The sequence below is a fragment of the Melanerpes formicivorus genome, unplaced genomic scaffold (genome assembly GCF_026170545.1).
Source record: "Melanerpes formicivorus ecotype bairdi unplaced genomic scaffold, bMelFor1.0.p_v2 SCAF_38, whole genome shotgun sequence".
NCBI lineage: Eukaryota > Metazoa > Chordata > Aves > Piciformes > Picidae > Melanerpes > Melanerpes formicivorus.
Genome location: NW_027142390.1, coordinates 4,701,343 through 4,722,131, shown reverse-complemented (window position 1 = coordinate 4,722,131; position 20,789 = coordinate 4,701,343). Strand labels below are relative to the sequence as shown.

Below are 20,789 nucleotides of genomic sequence, written 5' to 3'. Positions count from 1 at the left end.
CAAGTGCCAGGTTCTGCACATTGGCCACAACAACCCCATGCAGTGCTACAGGCTGGGGTCAGAGTGGCTGGAGAGCAGCCAGGCAGAGAGGGACCTGGGGGTACTGGTCGATGGTAGGCTGAACATGAGCCTGCAGTGTGCCCAGGCAGCCAAGAGGGCCAAGAGGGCCAATGGCATCCTGGCCTGCATCAGGAACAGTGTGGCCAGCAGGAGCAGGGAGGTCATTCTGCCCCTGTACACTGCACTGGTTAGGCCACACCTTGAGTCCTGTGTCCAGTTCTGGGCCCCTCAGCTTAGGAAGGAGGTTAACTTGCTGGAGTATGTCCAGAGAAGGGCAACGAAGTTGGGGAGGGGTTTGGAACACAGCCCTGTGAGGAGAGGCTGAGGGAGCTGGGGCTGCTTAGCCTGGAGAGGAGGAGACTCAGGGGTGACCTTATTGCTCTCTACAACTACCTGAAGGGAGGTTGTAGACAGGCAGATGTTGGTCTCTTCTCCCAGGCAGCCAGTACCAGAACAAGAGGACACAGTCTCAGGCTGTGCCAGGGGAGGTTTAGGTTGGATGTTAGGAAGAAGTTCTACACAGAGAGAGTGATTGCCCATTGGAATGGGCTGCCTGGGGAGGTGGTGGAGTCGCCGTCACTGGAGGTGTTCAGGAGGAGACTTGATGGGGTGCTTGGTGCCATGGGTTAGCTGTTTAGGTGGGTTGGATTGGTTGATGGGTTGGACTCGATGATCTTGAAGGTCTCTTCCAACCTGGTTTGGTTTATTCTAAATAAAGGTATCTTAGTTTTCTGTGGTGTGCTCAAGACCTGAACACCCAACTGGCTACAGGTGGACCCAACACACAGGATGAAGTCCACAGGCAGCTCTCACTTGAGAACAAACGGTTTGAAATCCACAGCACAAAATACTGATAAGAACAGTTCCCATCTGTGAACTGCCAGGTGAACTTGGTTGTTAAATCTTCATGTAAAGGGGTTTGAGTCATGAGAAGTAGCCTCTCTGCCATCTCTTGGAGATGTGGTAGCTTTGATCTCTCCCTCCAAACAAACGAAGCACCCTGGCTGTTGCCAGTCATCTGCGGAATATCAGACCTACTTTTTTCTGGACCTCACTTCCAAAATATGCTTGTTGCAAAATCTCTAAGCCTCAAATGCAAATACATTTTTCTTCTAGGAGTGCCTAAATGAAGTGCACTCCTAGGGATCTTGCTGTATTAGCAGGACACAGTCTACAGGCTGGCTTCTCAAAAGTGCTGATCATCTCCCTGCAAGTTCACAGGACCTTCATTTCCCATTATCCTTCAATGGGAGCAATTGAAACACCTCCCACAGTTTGTTTTCATAAGCAGACCTTTAAAGGTAATATAAATTGTTAGTCAGCTGTTGGGTACTAGCAGCTGGATTAGTTTAGCTGAGTGATTTGCATCCTTTCAGAGATAGATTGGGTGGCAGGGAAAGGATATGGGCTTTGAAGTCTTTGTGGTTTGGGGGAGACCTCTAGTCATTTGTACTGTAACCTCTGTATTGTGTGGTACATGCTTGGGTGCTTTGTTGTAGGTCATCACAACTTGCTGTGTTTTCATGTTGGATGGTGAATCTTTAAGTCTTCTGACTCCTTTTGCTGTGCTGGTCTAGCCCCAAGAGGTCCAGGAGCTCTGCACCAGGGAAGTTGTCTGTACCTGTGCTGGAGTTTGCAGCCATTCCCTTCCAGAAGCTCTCAGTATCTGCTGCAAGTGCCATTGCTTTAGCTTTGGCTGATGGCTGTCAAGAGCGAAGCAGGAGCAAAGTGGACTGTAGATGGGAAGGGCTTCAGTATAGATGGCTTGTGTGCCTTTGAGCCTCACACTGCACAGAAGAAACTGACAGAGCCTCTGGTTCATCTTCATTGTGGCTAGGATTGATTTAACACAGAGGACATCCTTTGCTTTTCTCCAGTGTCCCTTTGGTCACTGTGGTGCCGGTACTGACCACGCTGTTTGGCCTGGCAGAGCAGTTGACACCAGAATTTCTGGGTAGCCTGGTATGGTTTTCCTGTTGTAAAGAGTATGACAAGCACTGCAAGTGATAGCTTGTCATTGCTGTACTGAGTCTATTGCATGAGCAGACTCACACAGCAGACTAGAGTTGCTCCTGTAATTCAGTTAAAGGATTGATTAACTGTGATTGAAGCACTGCAGAAAGTGGAGTGTACCAGGAGGAGGAAGAAGAGGTGGCAGCTGGTAATTACAGAATCAGAATGGTTTGGGTTGGAAGCGACTTTAAAGATCATCTGGTTCCAGTGCCCCACGAGCAGCAATGCTTCCTACTCCACTGGGTTGCTCAAGGCACCCTTCAGCCTGGCCTTGGGCACTTCCAGGCATGGGGCATTCACAGCTTCTCTGGGCAGCCTGGTCAGTTCCTCACCACCCTCACAGTGACAGTGATGAGGGGTTAGCTGAGCAAGAATGAGTTTGAATTTTACAACTGCTCACTTCCTTCTTGCAGTGCTTTGGGCTGCTGAGTATAAATAGTTCTTTGCTTTTCGAGTATTGAGAGTAGCGCACACATCAGTTGGCTGAAGAGAGCAGGTGGGACTTTGAGCTCTTGTGCCCTGCACTAGAGAAGAGGCATTGAGGTTATTTGGCCACATGACATCTTGAACAGATCTAGAGCTCTGTGTCAGGGTCCTGCATCTGGGTCGAGGCAATCCCAGGCACAAATCCAGGCTGGACAGTAACTGGCTGGAAAGCAGCCCTGAGGAGAGAGCCTTGGGGGTGCTGGTGGATGAGAAGCTCAACATGAGCTCTCAGTGTGCACTTGCAGCCCGCAAAGCCAATCAGATCCTGGGCTGCATCAGGAGAAGTGTGGCCAGCAGGTCAAGGGAGGTAATTCTTCCCCTCTACTCAGCCTTGGTGAGACCCCACCTGGAGTACTGTGTCCAGTTCTGGAGCCCCTACTACAAGAGGGATATGGAGGTGCTGGAAGGTGTCCAGAGAAGGGCCACGAGGATGATCAGAGGGCTGGAGCACCTCTCCTATGAGAGACTGAAGGAGTTGGGGCTGTTCAGTCTGCAGAAGAGAAGGCTCCAAGGTGACCTCATTGTGGCCTTCCAGTATCTGAAGGGGGCTACAGGAAGGCTGGGGAGGGACTGCTCAGGATCTCAGGGAGTGGATAGGACTAGGGGGAATGGAATGAAGCTGGAGGTGGGGAGATTCAGGCTGGATGTGAGGAGGAGGTTCTTCCCCATGAGAGTGGTGAAGCCCTGGAATGGGTTGTCCAGGGAGGTGGTCGAGGCCGCATCCCTGGAGGTGTTTAAGCCCAGGCTGGCTGAGGCTGTGGCCAGGCTGATCTAGTGTGGGGTGTCCCTGCCCATGGCAGGGGGGCTTGGAACTAGATAATCCTTGTGGTCCCTTCCAACCCTGACTGATACTATGATACTATGATGTGACAGCAGGTGAATGTGCAAAACTGTGGTGAGGGCACTTGTGAGACTTCTTAACCCACAGCTGTACAGCAGCACTGACTGATGCATTCCTGTCTAGCCCCACTGCAGCTCAGTGGTTTATAGTAACTACTATAAAGGGTTGTGGCACTAATCTAAAGGGTTGTTACAAATAAACCCAGGAAAACTGATGAGGTTGCATTAATGAAAGACTGAGGGGAAGACTGAAGCACTGCTAACTTCATTCAGCAATAATCAGTACACTCTGTAAGGCAGCCTGGTGTGAAATGCTCTGTGCAGATAGGCTTTGTGAGAACTTACCTTAGAGTCTGCATTCAAAGCAGCTGAGATGGTGAGGAGCTGCAGAACTTATTTTACATGTCTCTAGGGTAGCAGATGAGGAGCTATCACTTCTTTAGAAATCATTTCACAGTTTCAAACAAAACTAAGCAGGACAACAAGAAACCAACCCAGCTTAGTTGTGCATTTGATCTCAAAAGAAGGCTTTGGCCACTAGGATAAGGCTTGGCTTGGCATGCAAAAAACTTGGCATCTGGTCATTTGCTACAGAAAGTGTTCCTAGCTCTGATGGCTTCATACCTTTCTGCACTCTGGGATCCAAGCCTTACTTCCTTGGGTAGTCTAAGCTGCCAGCTTTGCTGAAAATGTTTCTGATACCATGCTGCATAGATGTAGCTGCTTCACATCCCATCTCAAAGCTGCTTAAGATCTAGCTTGCACACGAGGAGGGCAGCCTGGCTTGCTTTTTAGTGTGGTTAGTAGTAGCATTGGGGTCTGCTTTGAGTTTCCTAGGTGCAGTGATTGAGAGTGACAGCAGGCTGAGAGCAAGTCAGGGCAAACTTAGTACAAGAGGAGGAATGGCTGCTGCTTGTTAGGCAGGCTTCTGCTTGACCCTCAGAGTGACTTCTGCTGCACAGGTTTTCTCATGAGCTTTTTCATCTGCAGCTGATATTTGGTATTTTAAATTGTTGGTGGTAGAAGAAGGTTTTTTTGGGGTTAGCTTTTTATTCCCAGTAATGCAAACTCCTCCTGCAGCAGTTTGTTTCACTCGTTGCATTCATCTAGGGACAGGGCTGCCAGGCTTCATTTACCTGGATGCTTGCTAATTCCTGTTTCTGTGCAGGACTGCAGCTGTGGGTATTGGTGGTGTCATTGTAGTGACCCACATACAGGAACTGGGGCCTCTCCTTGTCAGTGTTACTCACTTGAACTGCTGCATAGAAAGGTGGGCAACTGTGCTGCTTTCTTGTAAGACTCTTGTAGCTTTCCAGTGTAGTGCCAACAGGTCTCCTCAGTGCTGTGGAGAAAGGGATTTTGTTATGAAATAGGAATGCCAGTGTAATACTTTGCCTGCACATAGCCAAGAGCACATCTACTCTGCAGTCAGTGTGTGGGGTTGTGTCCCTTGCAGGCTCAGCCAAGCTGTTGTTGTCTGATCTGAGTAACTGTTGAGGCAATACCTGGGGTTTTGGGGTGATAACTGGAGCAGTGTTACATCCCCCACGCTGTTGTGTGTGCTAGCTCCATCAAAGCTGGTGTGAGTGGTGTGTGCTGCTTGCAGAGCAGACATCCTGCAGCAGTGAGTCTAGTGTTACTCCCCTGTTCCATGCTCTTTCCCACTTTGCCCCCAGCTCTGGGTTAGTGTGGTAGTTCCAACCCACCACAGTTAGGCACTGCTTTAGTTTGTGAGCAGCCCACCTGCCTTGGTGGATCTCTCTCCTGGCAAGAACTTGCACTCCTGCTGGAGAGGGTTGCTGATGGCCTCTGCTTGCTTTCTCTGGAGTCTGCTTTTCAGGTTTCCTTGGCAGTGGTGGAACTGGTTTCCATTGTCATTCCATTAGCACCTGGTTCCCATTATCTGTAGCCCTCATAAGAGGCAGGACTGATTGCCTCTTCAGGGCCACTGCAAAAGCCTCAACCCTGAGGCTAGTGGTTCTTAAACTCTCACTGCTCCCTAATCAGAAAGGGAAACGTTTAAGGGGGCTAAGGAAAAGATACTGATGAAAGCATCTTGGAACAGCATCACAAATCACTACTGCTTGGCTCGAGGCAGTTAGAACAACTTGGAGAAGTAGCATTAGGGGGATTGTCGTTGCATGAGTGTGACTGCTGGGTGCTTCAGTTGAGGTGTCCTGGGGAGGGTAGAGTTGAAAATTCCCTAGAACTTAAATAGGAGGCAACTTTAAAAACAAGCCAACAGCAACAACAACAACAAAACCCCACCAAACAACAGCAAGCCAACACAGTTTCTCATTCATGTTTCCAAAGAGAGCAGGCACTCTCCAGGCTACGTCTGAAGGTGAATGAAGACACGTGTTGCAGGAAGTGTTGGTAGATGTGACTGAAGCAAGTTTTCTTCAGTGTTAAAGATCCCACATTCTGTTCTAGTGCCCATTATAATGCTCAGTGCTAGAAAATGCCCTTTAAACAAATGAATGGATTGATCTTTCATCTGCTTTAAGCCTAAGCTGTTATGCTGCTGCCAGGCTGAGCCAGGACTTCAATAAATTCCCCAGCATTTACTCCCAGGGGTGTAATGGAGACATGTACTCGGCTCCTGACACAAAGGAAGCCCAGATCCTGCCACAGAGCACAGTAACAGGAGTGTGAACCTGCTGCAGGGAATCCTCACTGAATCTGGCTAACAGTAATTTCCTCCTCAGCTTCATTGTTCTCTTCTGCAAAGCACTAGCAAAGCTGGGCAGGAGTTGGGTGGGTGCAGTTAGCATTGCCTACCAACAAGGATGTGCAGCATGGAAATGCTGTGCAGCTCTGTCAGCTGCTAATAAAGGAGCTTTTCTTTTATGTGCAAGTTGCAATGTAGCACTGAGAGCAGATGGCCAGGAGTTGTGCTTTCCCTTACCTTCCTGAGATGTCAGCTGCCCTGTGTACTTTGGGCATCATATATTCAGGTCTAATAGACTGTAGTCATCAGTTCCTACTTCGGACTTCCTGGATTTCATTTCTGACTGCTGCTTTTCCACCTTTAATTTCCAAGACATACTCCCTCTGAGCTCTCTGCTGATGCTTACATTTAATTTCCATTCCAGTAAATATTTTCCTTACTGCTTTTTCAGCTATTCAACACTTTCTGACACCTGCCTTACTTGAGCTCAGTCTCAGGGTGCTGTCTGTAACAGTACTGAGCTCCTATCTGTGGGACCATGGTGGCAGTAAATCATGGGACACAGGGACTGCAAGTAATCTGGGGCTTTGCTTCTGCCAGAGCAGTGTGACCAGGCCATGAATGCAGCTGATTCTTTTTCTACAGGAGAATTGATGCAGTGTTCCCCTCCTAGAATCACAGAATCATTTCAGTTGGAAAAGACCTTTAAGATCATCAAGTCCAAACATTATCTAACTCTACCAAGTCCAGTGGTGAACCATGTCCTTCAGCACCACATCTGTGCATTTTAAAACCCAACTGCCTGTTTGTATATAGAATCCAACCTTATTTTTTCTAGGAATGACTTGTCTACAGTTAGAGGTTCATCTTCTGCTGAGCTTCCATCCATTGTTTGAATGATTTCAGGGTGTTCTTCATCTTTTTGGCAAGAGTCTGAATCCTTTCACTCCTACCTTTATAATTCTGCATTCATTTCTAGTATAACCAAGTAACTCCCCCCACAGCCTTTTTTAATGGGGTCTTGAGTCACTAGTTTTCCTTTTTGAAATGGAAAAACCAGGATCCCTACTGCTTTTCCATCTCTCTCTGGTTGCCTGCAGGATAAGATCTTTGCTGTAAACGCCTGGTAGACATTCAGCCTGCTGTGTTCTGCCCTGAGCAGCTTTACCCCTGACCTTGGTAAGACAGCCACTAGGCAAGAGTGTGGCTGGATAAGAAAAAGATGAAATCCTCCTCTCCTTTGACTTAGGCAGCAAGAGTTTATCAGGAACTGAGACTTCTGCTCCTTGGAACTCAGTGCAGGGGGGGTCTGCTTGCTTACAACTTCTTGTGTAAAACAAAGATCCAATGAGCTTGATGTCAGCTGGCACACAACCAGCTGATGCCAGGGTATGTATCGTGGTGCTCAGTATAAACCAGCTGAAAGGTATGGAGAGCAATGTAGCTTGGGGAGCTTTAGCTGTCTGCATAGATGCTTGTTACCTGAAGTTACCTTGAAAATCAGGATGCTAATGTCTGTTGTGATTTAAAGGTTGTTCTTGCAGAGTACAGAGGTAAAGTCAGTCAGCAGACGCTGAACCAAAGAGCGAGGTCACAGAAACAGGGGAAGAGGACAGCTTTTCTCTTACACAATCATAGAATCAACAAGGTTGGAAGAGACCTCAAAGATCATCAAGGCCAACCTGTCACCCAAGACCTCATGACTACTAGACCATGGCACCAAGTGCCACGTCCAGTCCCCTCTTGAACACCTCCAGGGACGGCGACTCCACCACCTCCCTGGGCAGCCGCTTCTGGCAGCAGCAGGGTTGAGGACCTGCTCTTGGCTGGAGATTGCTGCAGCCTCCCTTGCATGGCCTGGGTGCTAGTGTTTCTGTAAGCCAACACAAATTTCTGTCCAAGTGCAGCCTTGTGCATGTCAACAGGCTGTTTTCATCCCTGTTTGAGTAGATAGCTGGCCATTAGCTATTACCCTCTTTCTTTCCTGTCTGGCACCTTGGTCAGCAGAGCTGGATGGTGTGGCGCTTCTTCGCTTCCAACACACAAACCGTCCTCCATCTGCCTGCCTCTGCCAAGTGGCTCACTTAGGCTTTGGCACAAGACCTTGGGATTGAAGGGTGTTTGGGATGTACCTATTAACTTTTATTTCTTCTTGGGGTTGTGACAGACTTAATATTTATTGCTTATGGCAGTATATGGGCATTGGCTGTAGAGGTGTCAGGTTTTAATGTCTTCATTTTCAGTAGCAGCAGGAGGGAGAAAGGTTCTGTGTGAATTATTTCTGGCCTCTTCCATATCTAAGCCAAAGCCTTTTGATGTGAAGCAAAAGTCAAAGGGAGGTTATGTTCTTCTAAGCTCTGTTTTTTAATTGCCTTCCTTCCCTTCTCTGTTTCCAGCTTGAATTCCAAACTAAATTGTTTCCCTAAGTGAATTTAAGTTGTATCCTATTGCTAGGTGCTGTTCTGGGCTGGTCTTGGGGTACTGCAAGTCCTGAAGTATGTGAGTGCTCCAGGAACTTCAGTGCTGCCTCAGAGGAGGAAGGCTTTTCTAGCCCAGAGAAATGGGCTTGTACTTGAAGATCTGTGTTCTGTCAATGACATTTTGTATGTAGTAGGGAGAAATGAAGTTACCTCTGCGTTTCACAGAGTCCTGCAGTACCTGTGTACTCCATCTGGCCTTCCTGTGGCGTTAACCTTGAAGCTGCTGTGCTTCCACTGGATGTCACTGTTGCTCTCTGAAAGTGCAAAGTATCACTTTACCTGAGGTGAAAAGGACTCTTCCTTGTGGCTGGATAAGAAAAAGATGAAATCCTCCTCTCCTTTGACTTAGGCAGCAAGGCTCCTGCTGGCTCTGGGGCATCTGGGATGTTAACCTGCTGGTTCCACAACTTCTCTTCTGGTTCTCTGTGTACTGCAGGTCTTGTCCCTCAGAGGGGCTACAACAGGGGAGTTTAAAACTCAAATGAAGCTGGTGCTGTAGCCTGCAGGAATACTTAAGCAATGCAGGTTTTTTCTCAGGTGAAGCTTTCAATAGTGGCAGCAATGGCCTGTATCAGGAACAGTGTGGCCAGCAGGAGCAGGGAGGTCATTCTGCCCCTGTACACTGCACTGGTCAGGCCACACCTTGAGTCCTGTGTCCAGTTCTGGGCCCCTCAGTTTAGGAAAGATGTTGAGTTGCTGGAATGTGTCCAGAGAAGGGCAACAAAGCTGGGGAGGGGTTTGGAGCACAGCCCTGTGAGGAGAGGCTGAGGGAGCTGGGGTTGTTTAGCCTGGAGAAGAGGAGGCTCAGAGGAGACCTTATTGCTGTCTCCAACTGCTTGAAGGGAGGTTGTAGGCAGGTGGGGGTTGGTCTCTTCTGCCAGGCAGCCAGCACCAGAACAGGAGGACACAGTCTCAAGCTGTGCCAGAGGAGGTTTATGCTGGGTGTTAGGAAGAAGTTCTTCATAGAAAGAGTGATTGGCCATTGGAATGTGCTGCCCAGGCAGGTGGAGGAGTCTCTGTCAGTGGAGGTGTTTATGAAGCTGCTGGATGGGTTGCTTGGAGCCTTGGTTTAGTTGATCAGATGGTGTTGGGTGATAGGTTGGCCTCAATGATCTCAAAGGTCTCTTCCACCCTGGTTAATTCTATTCTAATGCTATTTTAGTTACCTCTTCTGCTTCGTCACAGGTCAATGGTATATATGAGGAATAAAAATCAACTTTGAGATGTTCAGGGAGGAGGAGGAGGAGGATGCATTATGGTGAATGCTGCGATGCACATCCCTTTCTGCCTTGATCTTGCAAGATGGCTTTGCCGTAGTGCTTGGTGGTGTTTGTGCTACATCTGTTTGCTGTCCTTCCCCCCCATCTATCTCATTCCCTAAATCCTTTTGCGGGAGACTCTTCCTAGTCTCAAGTGGCCATAGCCAAGCTATTTCCTCTCTTTGTGCTCTAGCTTCCCCAGCTGTAAAATGGGGATAATGAGACCTGCTTGCTTTTGTCAGGCACTTAGAGATGTGCTTACGAAAGGCGCTATTAAAAGGCTTTCTATGTATAACTTCCATGCAACCAGCGGTTGTCCAAGTTTATTTGAATTACTTTAATAAAGTCCAAGGTTCTGAACATCCTTTGTTTAAGAGAGGATGTTATTTATGCAGTAGAGATGCTCCAAATGTGAAGCTATTGATTGTTGCCGATAAGTTTATGGATATTCAAGCACTAAATCCTCACCGCCTCTTAGCAGCTGTTCCGGCGTCTGGGGAAGCTGAAGGCCGTTGTGCATAGCCAGCTCCCTTGGTTACCTCCAGCTGATCAATAAAAGGTTTTCAGCAGAAGCTTTTACTGCCACGTGATTGAAATGTTCTTCCTGTGCGTGGTGACTTTAGGCTCTGAGAAGGATGTCACCATCCTGCCTGGGGGAACTGGGTTAGGCAGAAAGGTGTAGGCTTGAAGTTGAGGGAGACGTTGCCACTTGGGGTTTTGACTCCCCTCCACTGACACAGCAACCCCAGGCAGTGCTGCAGGCTAGGGTCAGAGTGGCTGGAGAGCGGCCAGGCGGAAAGGGACCTGGGTGTGCTGGTTGACAAGCAGCTGAACATGAGCCAGCAGTGAGCCCAGGTGGCCAAGAAGGCCAATGGCATCCTGGCCTGCATCAGGACCAGTGTGGCCAGCAGGAGCAGGGAGGTCATTCTGCCCCTGGACTCAGCACTGGTCAGGCCACACCTTGAGTCCTGTGTCCAGTTCTGGGCCCCTCAGTTTAGGAAAGATGTTGAGTTGCTGGAATGTGTCCAGAGAAGGGCAACAAAGCTGGGGAGGGGTCTGGAGCACAGCACTATGAGGAGAGGCTGAGGGAGCTGGGGTTGTTTAGCCTGGAGAAGAGGAGGCTCAGGGGAGACCTTCTTGCAGTCTACAACAACCTGAAGGGAGGTTGTAGGCAGGTGGGGGTTGGTCTCTTCTCCCAGGCAAGCAGCACCAGAACAAGAGGACACAGTCTCAAGCTGCACCAGAGGAGGTTTAGGCTGGAGGTTAGGAAGGAGTTCTCCACAGAAAGAGAGATTGGCCATTGGAATGTGCTGCCCAGGGAGGTGGTGGAGTCCCCATCCCTGGAGGTGTTTAGGAAGAGCCTGGATGGGGTGCTTGGTGCCATGGTTTAGTTGATCAGATGGTGTTGGGTGATAGGTTGGACTTGATGACCTCAAATTTCTTTTCCAACCTGGTTAATTCTATTCTATTCTATTCTCTTGCACTGGGAGAGTTTTCTTCCCTGTTGTTGTGCTTGTCCAGCAAGTTCTGTGTGCTTTACTTGCAGCAAATCAGCAGCACTCAGGGATGAGGGGAAAGAGTTGGAAGCAGAGGCAAAAGCAAAGCTAGACCTGGGCAAACTGTTCAGAACCTCTGCAGGGGTTAGCAAGAATGCCTGGTGGCTCTCCAGTGTCTGGTGGCTCTCCAACATGGAGGAACAGAACCTGTACACAAAAGGCAATGCAGAGCCCACTTTGAAAGCACCACATGCCAACACTGATGCTTGGTGTTGTTGGCAGGAGAGCTTTGTGCCCTGCTCCTCTGAAGTCATGTGGTGCTTTAACGTGCTGAAATGCTGATACTGGAGTTGCAGCCCTGAAACACCTCAGAATACTCCTATGAATGTATCACTTCATTGCCCACTGAGGGTACAGTTACACAGCTTATCTTTGTGGGCACCTTAACAGCAGCTTTCATTTTGTTTTGCAGACAGTTTTCTTCCTGGAGCAGAGGCTGACGCTTGTCGAAGACAAGCTGAAGGAATGTCTTGAGAATCAGCAGAGCAGAAAAATCACTCAGAACAAAATGAGCTGATTTCCTGAGAGATGGGAGCTGAGGGCATGGCGAGGTTGGGAGCTGTTTGTGTTTGGGAGCTGACTGTGTTTGACTTGCTTTAACAATTCTGAGTTCAGTCTGGTTCTTTTTTCAGGTGAGTTTTAGCTATCTGTAAAGGAGCTTTGATGGTTTTGCTAAAATAAAAGGAATATCTTATTCATAGGTGTGGATGGTGATTGTCTCCCCTGTCCTTCAGTGCTACAGCAGCCAGTGTGTGGGTCTCAGTTACATCTCTTCTGCCTTTGGTGCTGCTGAGTTACTTTTTGAGTGTTTTAAACATCTTGGGAGCTGCCAGATGTTTGGCACAGGCTGTGTCAGGCCTGTTGCTGAAGTTTGTAGTGGCTATAGGTAACAAGCTAAGAGCTGCCTGGGTGTTTCAGCAAGTTCATCTCTGTTCTCAGACCACAGTGAGCAAGTGAGGTTCCAGCACAACCAGCACCTGGAAAAGTGTCTGTCTCACCTGAGTCCCAGGTGGTGCCTGGCAAATCTGACACAGAGCAGATCAGACCCTGCAGAGGGGATTAAGTCCCATGGTAGGGTTTAACCTGCCCCCTTGGACAATGTGTGAAGAACAGTTGCTTGAGGCTGGAGGAGAGGCCCTGGCAGATCTGTTAGGGGTGGACTCCAGGCAGGTGAGGAAAGGCCATCAAGTAGCAGAGCACTTGCTCTGTTGTAGAACTTCCCTTTTGTTCCAGGTTCTCTTTAATTTTTGGTCATTGGCAGATGTTTTCACAGTCAAGTAGCTCACAGCTCTCACCCAGCTCCCCTCCTCACTCTGCCTGACTCTTTCAGGGCTTTAGCAGGTGTTCAGTATTTAGTTGCACAAGAATTCAGACTGCTGGGAGATGCTGTTCTCCAACACCTCTCCTGCAAACATTCACTGGAGGTCTCCATTCTTGCCATAAACTCTTACCCACATTCCTGGAGAAGTGAGCTGCAGGAGCTTGAGCACTTCAGGGTTAACCAAACTCCTCACCACTGTCTATCCCTACCCTTGGTGTCCCTCCTGCTGCCGCTGCTTGCCAGCCCCAGGCAGCTTCCAAGGCCCCTGTCTCCAGATGTGCTGTGGCCATTCTGGATGAAAGCTTCAGTTTGAAAATGGCTTTTGCTTCCTTTTAATTGTGTGGTTTCTAATATCTTGGAGACCACAGAAGCAATTTGTGTATAGCATTTTAGGGAGAGTGGCAATACAAAGGACTTGGGCATGTTCATTATAGACACATTTTGCTCTCAGATGTTCAGAGTGGATCTGTTTGAGGGCTTTGATTGTGCTTCTAAACCAGGCAGATGCTCAGGTGCTGAAGGGCAAGCCAGTGGGATGTAGGGAAAGTTGCTGTTGTGGACTCAACTTCTTAAAAGCATTCATTTGATCAATACAGCATAATGCTGTAGAGGTAACTGGGGTGAGTGTGGGTGTGGGGAGTCATGAGGAGAGGGAGTCTAACAGCCTCTGGATGATCCAGGTAGTAAGAAAGGTAAGGGAGTTTCTTCTGATGCTGCTCTTCATCTCAATCAGTTCCTTGCCCCCTATCTCAGCAGCTTGCTCTCTCCCTCTCTCTCCATTTCCTCCCTTTCAGCCTCTTCCTGGAGTAGGGTATTGGCTTAAAATGCACCAGCCCTTCCAAGGGTGGCTGTTGCTTGAGAAGCAGGCAAGGTGTGGGGGGGAAAAAACCTCAAAATTAAAATCCTTGTGCTCAAACACTGAGCAATAGCCTCCAGAAAAACCCTGAGGAGCCCAAATCCTATTGCCTGTCTTGTCCCTAGGCTCTGTGCCTAACCGTCCACTACAGCACTGTGGGTTTTGAGAACTGAGGGACAGTAGCTTGTGGAGTTACATTTTTTGACTTGTTTGCATCTGCAGCAACTGATTTGTGCAGCTGTGAACTTGGGGAGCAGTGGAACAGCCGAGTGAGGAGGAGAGCATTGTCTGTACTTGCGCTGATGTTGGTTCTGTGCTGGGTGAGGGTACATCCTGCCTCGAGAACAGCTTGTGGTGAGCTCTGCATGGAGAGGCTTACAAAGAGTTAAGGATTTTGTTTGGGATCTCTGAGGCATGCTGGAAGCCAAGTTCTTAAAAAAGTAGTTTAATTTGTTGCCATTGCATTTGCCAGATGTATGACCTCACTAAACTTTCAGCAACAGTTCTTTGTGCTGAGATTGGCCCCCGGGGAGCCCGGTGCTGCTGCAAACGGCTTTTTGGCTGCTACGAGGATGGAGCATGTTAAACATAACCATGATCTGTGAAAAAGTAAGAATCTTCGAGCACTGCCCACTTTCCTTCCTGTCTGGGAGCTGGAATTGGGCAGATACCCCAGCAGAGCTCATAACTGAATAGTCAAAACCAGCAGAGTGCTGTGGGACTGACTCTTCTGGCTGGGAAGAGACGGCTAGGAGCAGTCATTGGATGCGAGTCTGCCAGCTACCTAGACAATAAAATCCAGCCATGATCTAAGTAGCTGGGCTAAAACTAGCCAGCCTCGTGGCACAGATCACCTCTTATGTAACCTCTTTGAAGAGCTGCTTTTGAGCAAATGTTTTTTTGAAGCACGAGTGAGTGGGAGGGGAGGGAAGTGAATCGCTCTGCAAAGGTTTGTCAGCGGTGACGTGGGAGCAGGGCTGCCTGCCTTCTCTTGCTTTTAGACATGGTTGGTCTCCAAGTGCTCCTTTAATGACATGACCTGATGGGCTCTAGTCTTGAGGAGGAAATGTGATGGAAAAGAAGATTCTCTTCTTGATGCTTTCTGTGTATTTAACCTGGCTTTGGCACGCTGCGGGAAGCTCTGTGTGTGTGTGTCTCCAGGAAGGCTGGGATCACCTTTCTAGCATCTCTTCAGTCCCCTGTTCCCCTTGTCAGGGGAGATGGCTATAGATTGCTTCCTCTATCAAGGGACAGCTTCTGTGGCCAAAGAGCTGTTAGGTTTGAATGCAGTGTTTCAGAGGAGAGAGCTCCCAGGGCACAGGCCTCCAGCATCCTTTCCTGTCTCCTTGTAGCACAGCAGCTGGTGCTGCTGGCAAGTGTGTGCTGAGCACTTTTCTGCTGCCCAGCACGAGGGTTGTCTGTCACCTGGGGCAGGAGTGTGAAGTTAACTGACAGCACTTCTGAGCAAGGGTTGGGGGTAGATGCTTATATCAGTGTGTTGGGAGAGGGTGCTGTGGGGTGGTTTCTGGTGGGGAGGAGCATCCTGAAGCACTGGGGGTGCTCTGGCAGAGGGCAACTCATTGCCTGCTTAGCTGCAGCTGAGATGGGCCAGGTGGCCAGTGCTTGGGGCCATGGGTTCATCATCTTCAAAGAAGTCTTTCCCCAGTGACCACCCTTAAACTTCTTTATGCTTAATCCAGTCCCCCAGCCCTTCCTCCCTGACAAGGCAGTACATCTGGAAGTGCACCATTCTGTTGTCACAAAACAGTTGGGGCTGAATCAGTGCTGTGACCCAGAGCCAAAAACCTGTCACCTCTGTTCTCCTTGGCTGTTTCTGCTCCCTGCAGGCATCTTTCATGCAGGCATCTTTCATGCAGGCAGTAACTCACTGCTGCCTTCCACACAGCAGGCAAGCTGAGGATATGGTGATGCTCTGAATGGCACAATGATTTTTCTGCAAATAGCCTTTGAGGAGTGCTACAGAAGCTGCTCCTATTTACTCCCAAGAGCTTCTGGCAGTAGGAAGCATGTGCCATTGCTGGTCCTTTAAACTCCTGACCAGAAGGGTTAAGCAAAGCAGCTGCCTGGATGGAGCTCCTGCACGGCCTCACTTCCCTCTCAGGCGGCAGCTCCTGGCAATGTTTCCATCCTCACATTTGCACAGCCCTGCTGAAGGCCAGAGCTGAACTTTGGTGTGCAGATCTCCTGGCTGGAGGGAGAGCCTCACTTCTCAGCTGAAATGGATGGATCTTACAGGCCCTCTCAGCTTGGCAGTGTGCTGAGCACCCTGAGATCTTTCCAGGAGGAGAAGCTCCTCGTAGCATGAAGTGGGCTGGGGGCAGTCATTGCTTTTCCCCTGCTGTGAATCCACTCTGCTACATGTAGATGCCATAGCAGCAAGAAAGGCTCTGCCTACTGCTATGCCTGGTCCATATGGTGTGGCAGGCACCTAGTGTTAACTAAGATGCTTTCCACCCTGTGAGAGCATAGGGACTTTTCTTTTTTCAACTTCTGATTTCCAGTTGCTGAGCTTCTCCAGAAGGCTGTGCTTGCTTCCAAGATGCTCCATTTGTCCTGGGCCAGTAGATGTTGCTTTCTATGTCAGTGTCTACTGATCAGGGATCAGTGCTGGGCCCCATCCTCTTTAATATCTTCATTGATGATCTGGATGAGGGGATTGAGACAGTCATCAGCATATTTGCAGATGACACCAAGATGGGAGTAGATGTTGGTCAGTTAGAGGGCAGAAGGGCTCTGCAGAGGGACCTTGACTGGATGGGCAGAGTCCAACGGGATGGCATTCAACAAGTCCAAGTGCCAGGTGCTGCACTTTGGCCACAACAACCCCATGCAATGCTACAGGCTGGGGTCAGAGTGGCTGGAGAGCAGCCAAACAGAGAGGGACCTGGGGGTGCTGATTGACAGCTGCCTAAACATGAGCCAGCAGTGTGCCCAGGTGGCCAAGAGGGCCAATGGCATCCTGGCCTGGATCGGGAACAGTGTGGCCAGCAGGAGCAGGGAAGTCATTGTGCCCCTGTACTCTGCTTTGGTTAGGCCACACCTTGAGTCCTGTGTCCAGTTCTGGGCCCCTCAGTTTAAGAAGGACATTGAGACACTTGAATGTGTCCAGAGAAGGGCAACAAGGCTGGGGAGAGGCCTTGAGCACAGCCCTGTGAGGAGAGGCTGAGGGAGCTGGGGTTGTTTAGCCTGGAGAAGAGGAGGCTCAGGGGAGACCTCATTGCTGTCTACAACTCCCTGAAGGGAGGTTGTAGCCAGGAGGGGGTTGGTCTCTTCTCCCAGGCACCCAAGCAGCACCAGAACAAGAGGACACAGTCTCAAGCTGTGCCAGAGGAAGTTGAGGCTGGAGGTGAGGAGAAAGTTCTTCACGGAGAGAGTCATTCGTCATTGGAATGTGCTGCCCAGGGAGGTGGTGGAGTCACCATCCCTGGAGGTGTTCAAGAGGGGATTGGATGTGGCACTTGGTGCCATGGTTTAATCATGGGGTCTGTGGTGACAGGTTGGACTTGCTGATCTTTGAGGTCTCTTCCAACCTTGGTGATTCTGTGATGCAGGCCTTCTCACTCGGCATTGCCCCTGTCATAGAATCATAGAATCAACGAGGTTGGAAAAGACCTCAAAGATCATCAGGTCCGACCTGTCATGCTCTGCTGCAGCAGTGGCACAGCTGGACACTGGCTGGCCAAAAGAAAGCTGTAGGAGGGGAGGCTGTACTGAAACAAAAGCTCTTGAGGTGATGCCTCAGCAGCTGGGACTACAATCCTGCCCATGATGGAGAGGAGTGACCCAGAGAGGTGCAGCTGCCTTGCCCTGGAACTGTTCTCTTCTTCAAGGGCTTGATCTTCAGTGTGATAATGTGACAAAATGCTAGAAGTACTTCCACAGCATCAGGAATGAGAAAGGCAGACTTCAAGCTGCAGTTTTGTGGAGCAAGGCCTCTAAAGGTGACCTGTTTGGATATGGCCCTCCCTGCGTGCTGTTGATTAACAAACAGCTTTAGTGCTGCTTGATCTTTTGCTTACAGGTCAGCATGAGCCTGCTGGCTTGAGGGTTTTTTGGTACCTCCTGGGTTTTTTTTCCCCACTAAGGGACAGATTATTTGATCTGTGTATTTGTGTGATTCATTCCTTTCCTTTATTATTTATGAAATCAATAGATCTTAAAAAGGAAGGGGGAGAAGAGTGGTGTCAAAAACAGGCACCAGGGCCCAGATTAGCTGGATGATGTACTCTAGGTGATCCTAGAGCTCTACCAGAGGAGGTGGTCTAGATGATGCTCAATGGTCCCTTCCAACCCCTACCCATTCAGTGACTGTGTGACCAGAGGGAGCTTGGAGTAAAACTGGCCCTTGTTGCTACCAGGTAGTAATTTAGGTAACCTGAGCCCCAGGGAACAAACCACTCTCTGCACGCATGGGATGTGATAAGAAGCACAGCTCAGGGCAGGGTGCAGGAACTGTAGTATGTGCTGCCATATAGAATCAATAAGGCTGGAAAAGACCTCAAAGATCAAGTCCACCCTGTCACCCAAGACTTCATGACTACTAAACCATGGCACCAAGTGCCACTTCCACTCCCCTCTTGAACACCTCCAGGGACAGCGACTCCACCACCTCCCTGGGCAGCACATTCCAGTGGCTAACGACTCTCTGTGAAGTTTCTCCTCACCTCGAGGGGGTCAGGAACAAGGAACAAGCACCTGTGTGAAGCCCTGGCTGCTCCCCTCTGTGGGATTTCTCTGTGACAGCATGTCTGGATGGAGTGTAAGATCTGTGCCAGCAGCTCCACTGGCACTTGCACCCCCAGCAGTTCCTGACTGGAGCTACCTCCATCACCTCCCTGGTGCTGCAAAAGGCAGCAGCCGGCAGGGAATCTTGATGTTGTCTAACTCAGTGATGGTTTGCTGTTCCCAGGCCGTGGGTGAGAGCATGGCCACAGCTTGCAGCACACCTGGGCTGATTTTGCCACCTCTGACAGTTTGATTCCTCAGGCCTGTGCCTGCTTTCCCTGTGCTGGGACCAGCTGACAAAATGATGCTTCAGCACAGCGAGGCCGCTGAGCGAGACCTGGAGCTTGGGATCAGTTGTTCCCCGCTCCAGGAGTCAGTCACTTCCTTTGCTTCCTGGAGCAGCTGAACAAATCCCTGTCTCTGCTACCTGTCTCCTTTCCTACCCCCAGCCGAGGGCCTGTTGTTTCCCTGTGGCCGGTGGCACTCCCTGCCATGCAGCCTGCAGTGCTGTAGAGGTCACATTCCTTGCTGCAATTACCCTGCTCTCCTGCCTGCCTGCCGCCTGTGCCGCCGGCTCCTGGGGGGAGAAGCAGAGATGAAAGAGAGTAGGAATGATTACATTTAATAGCAGTGAGAATTGGCCCTGTGATCGGGGGGCATTTTCCTTCCTGCTGTCCCACGCATTGAAGTTGGAAGGCAGCTTTGAAACCACACGTGGCCATCTCACCAGGGCCGTGCCAGGCTCCATCATGCTGCTGGAGAGGAGAGGAGAGCCAGCAGCATCCTGCACAGGCATCAGTGTATCCGAGGTCTGCAGCCTGGCCCCTGCAGTGGGGACAGCAGCTGCTTCTTTTTTTCCTCTTCTTTTGCAAACAAAGCCTCCCTGCCCCCCTTTGCAAGTGCCTGCTGCCCTGGCCCCGTGTGTGCTGACTTGTCAGCCTTTACAGGGGCAAACACCTTGCTAACTTACAGTGAGGGAAAAGGAGCAGTAGGAAGCTAAATGAAGGTTGACTACAGCCACCTTTCCTTGATCCACCCTGGCACTGCCCAGGCTTGCCTGGAGAAGAGAAGGCTCCCAGGTGACCTAATTGTGGCCTTCCAGTATCTGAAGGGGGCCTACAGGAAGGCTGGGGAGGGACTTGTCAGGATCTCAGGGAGTGATAGGACTAGGGGGAATGGAATGAAGCTGGAGGTGGGGAGATTCAGGCTGGATGTGAGGAGGAGGTTCTTCCCCATGAGAGTGGTGAAGCCCTGGAATGGGTTGTCCAGGGAGGTGGTTGAGGCCCCATCCCTGGAGGTGTTTAAGAGCAGGCTGGCTGAGGCTCTGGCCAGGCTGATCTAGTGTGGGGTGTCCCTGCCCATGGCAGGGGGGTTGGAACTAGATGATCCTTGTGGTCCCTTCCAACCCTGACTGATACTATGACGCTATGACAGAGTAACCTACTCTGTCCCTGTCTCAGAGTCTCTGGCTTTGGCAGAGCTGCTGCACCTCAGCATTGGTGCTGCTGCTCAGGTTGCACTGAAAGAAGGGTGCTGGAGGTGGAGAGGTGCCAAAATGCCACTTGGTAGATCCCCAACGGCTGCTGGAAAAGGGATTCAACACTTCGCCTTCCCTTCCCAGTTGCACAGAGCAAGCAGTGAAGCTCCAGCTGGCTGCCCAGGAGCTTTCACTTGCTAGAGATAAGATTAGAGATACCTACCTATGTGGGGCTTGTGCAGAGCTGGGGTCGGTGCCAGGATGCTTGGGAGGCCCTTTCTGAGGTTATCAGCTCTGGTGAGGTGTCCAGATGTGGAACACATGTGCAGGAAAGCAACAGTGAGACTGCTTTTGCCTCAACACAGCATCTTTGCAACCATTCACAGGGCTGTTGTGCTGGAGAGACTTCAGTGCCTCCTTTCCTCTAAGCCATGACACTGATTTTCCTTCTTCCTGAGCTTTTTCTTCCCTTGAGTTTGTATCCTGGCTGGACATAAAGCTGCTTTGTGGCCTTGGAGGGTAAGTTGTGTGTTTTCCCTGCCGCTGGTGGCCTGTCACATTTGAGCAACAGATGGGCTGGTGATGGACCTGTGCAAGGTGTGGGAGATGGATGGTGTTTCCAGGAGGCTCTCTGGGAGGTCCTGTTTAATTTTGTGGTCTTTGCTCTCATGCTGTGCAGGGATGAAGTTTGTCAGCTGGTACAGCGCCTTGGCAGGCCCCTGTGTCTCAGTGGTGGCATCCACTTGGAAACCTCTCATCAGCCTTTAGTGGAACAGCCAGGTAGAGCCACAAAAATGACCTCAGAAATGCAAAGGAAAACAATAGATGTGAAACCTTGAGCGTGGTCACAGCCCACCAAACAGTTGGCAGCTCAGCAGGATCTGATGAGGCACCTCTGGGTTTTGTTTGCTCCCACAGCCCTGTTAAGAAGCATGGCCTGGCTGAGCTGTGTCACCAGAACTGTGGGTGCAGTGTTTCTCATCACACCCTGGCAGCTGTGGGCTTCTGCAGGCCCCACAGCAGA

The 20,789-nt window shown here is 50.1% G+C and overlaps 1 protein-coding gene across 1 annotated transcript in view; it reads left to right on the top strand.

The window, feature by feature from the left end:
* Positions 1-12,063, top strand: part of POC1A (POC1 centriolar protein A) — a 64,578-nt gene extending 52,515 nt beyond the window's left edge. Inside the window, exon 11 of the mRNA XM_068157908.1 lies at positions 11,778-12,063. Coding sequence (XP_068014009.1) covers positions 11,778-11,882 — 105 coding nt within the window. The 3' untranslated portion in view covers positions 11,883-12,063. The remainder of the gene's footprint in view (positions 1-11,777) is intronic.
* The last annotated feature ends 8,726 nt before the right edge of the window (positions 12,064-20,789 follow it).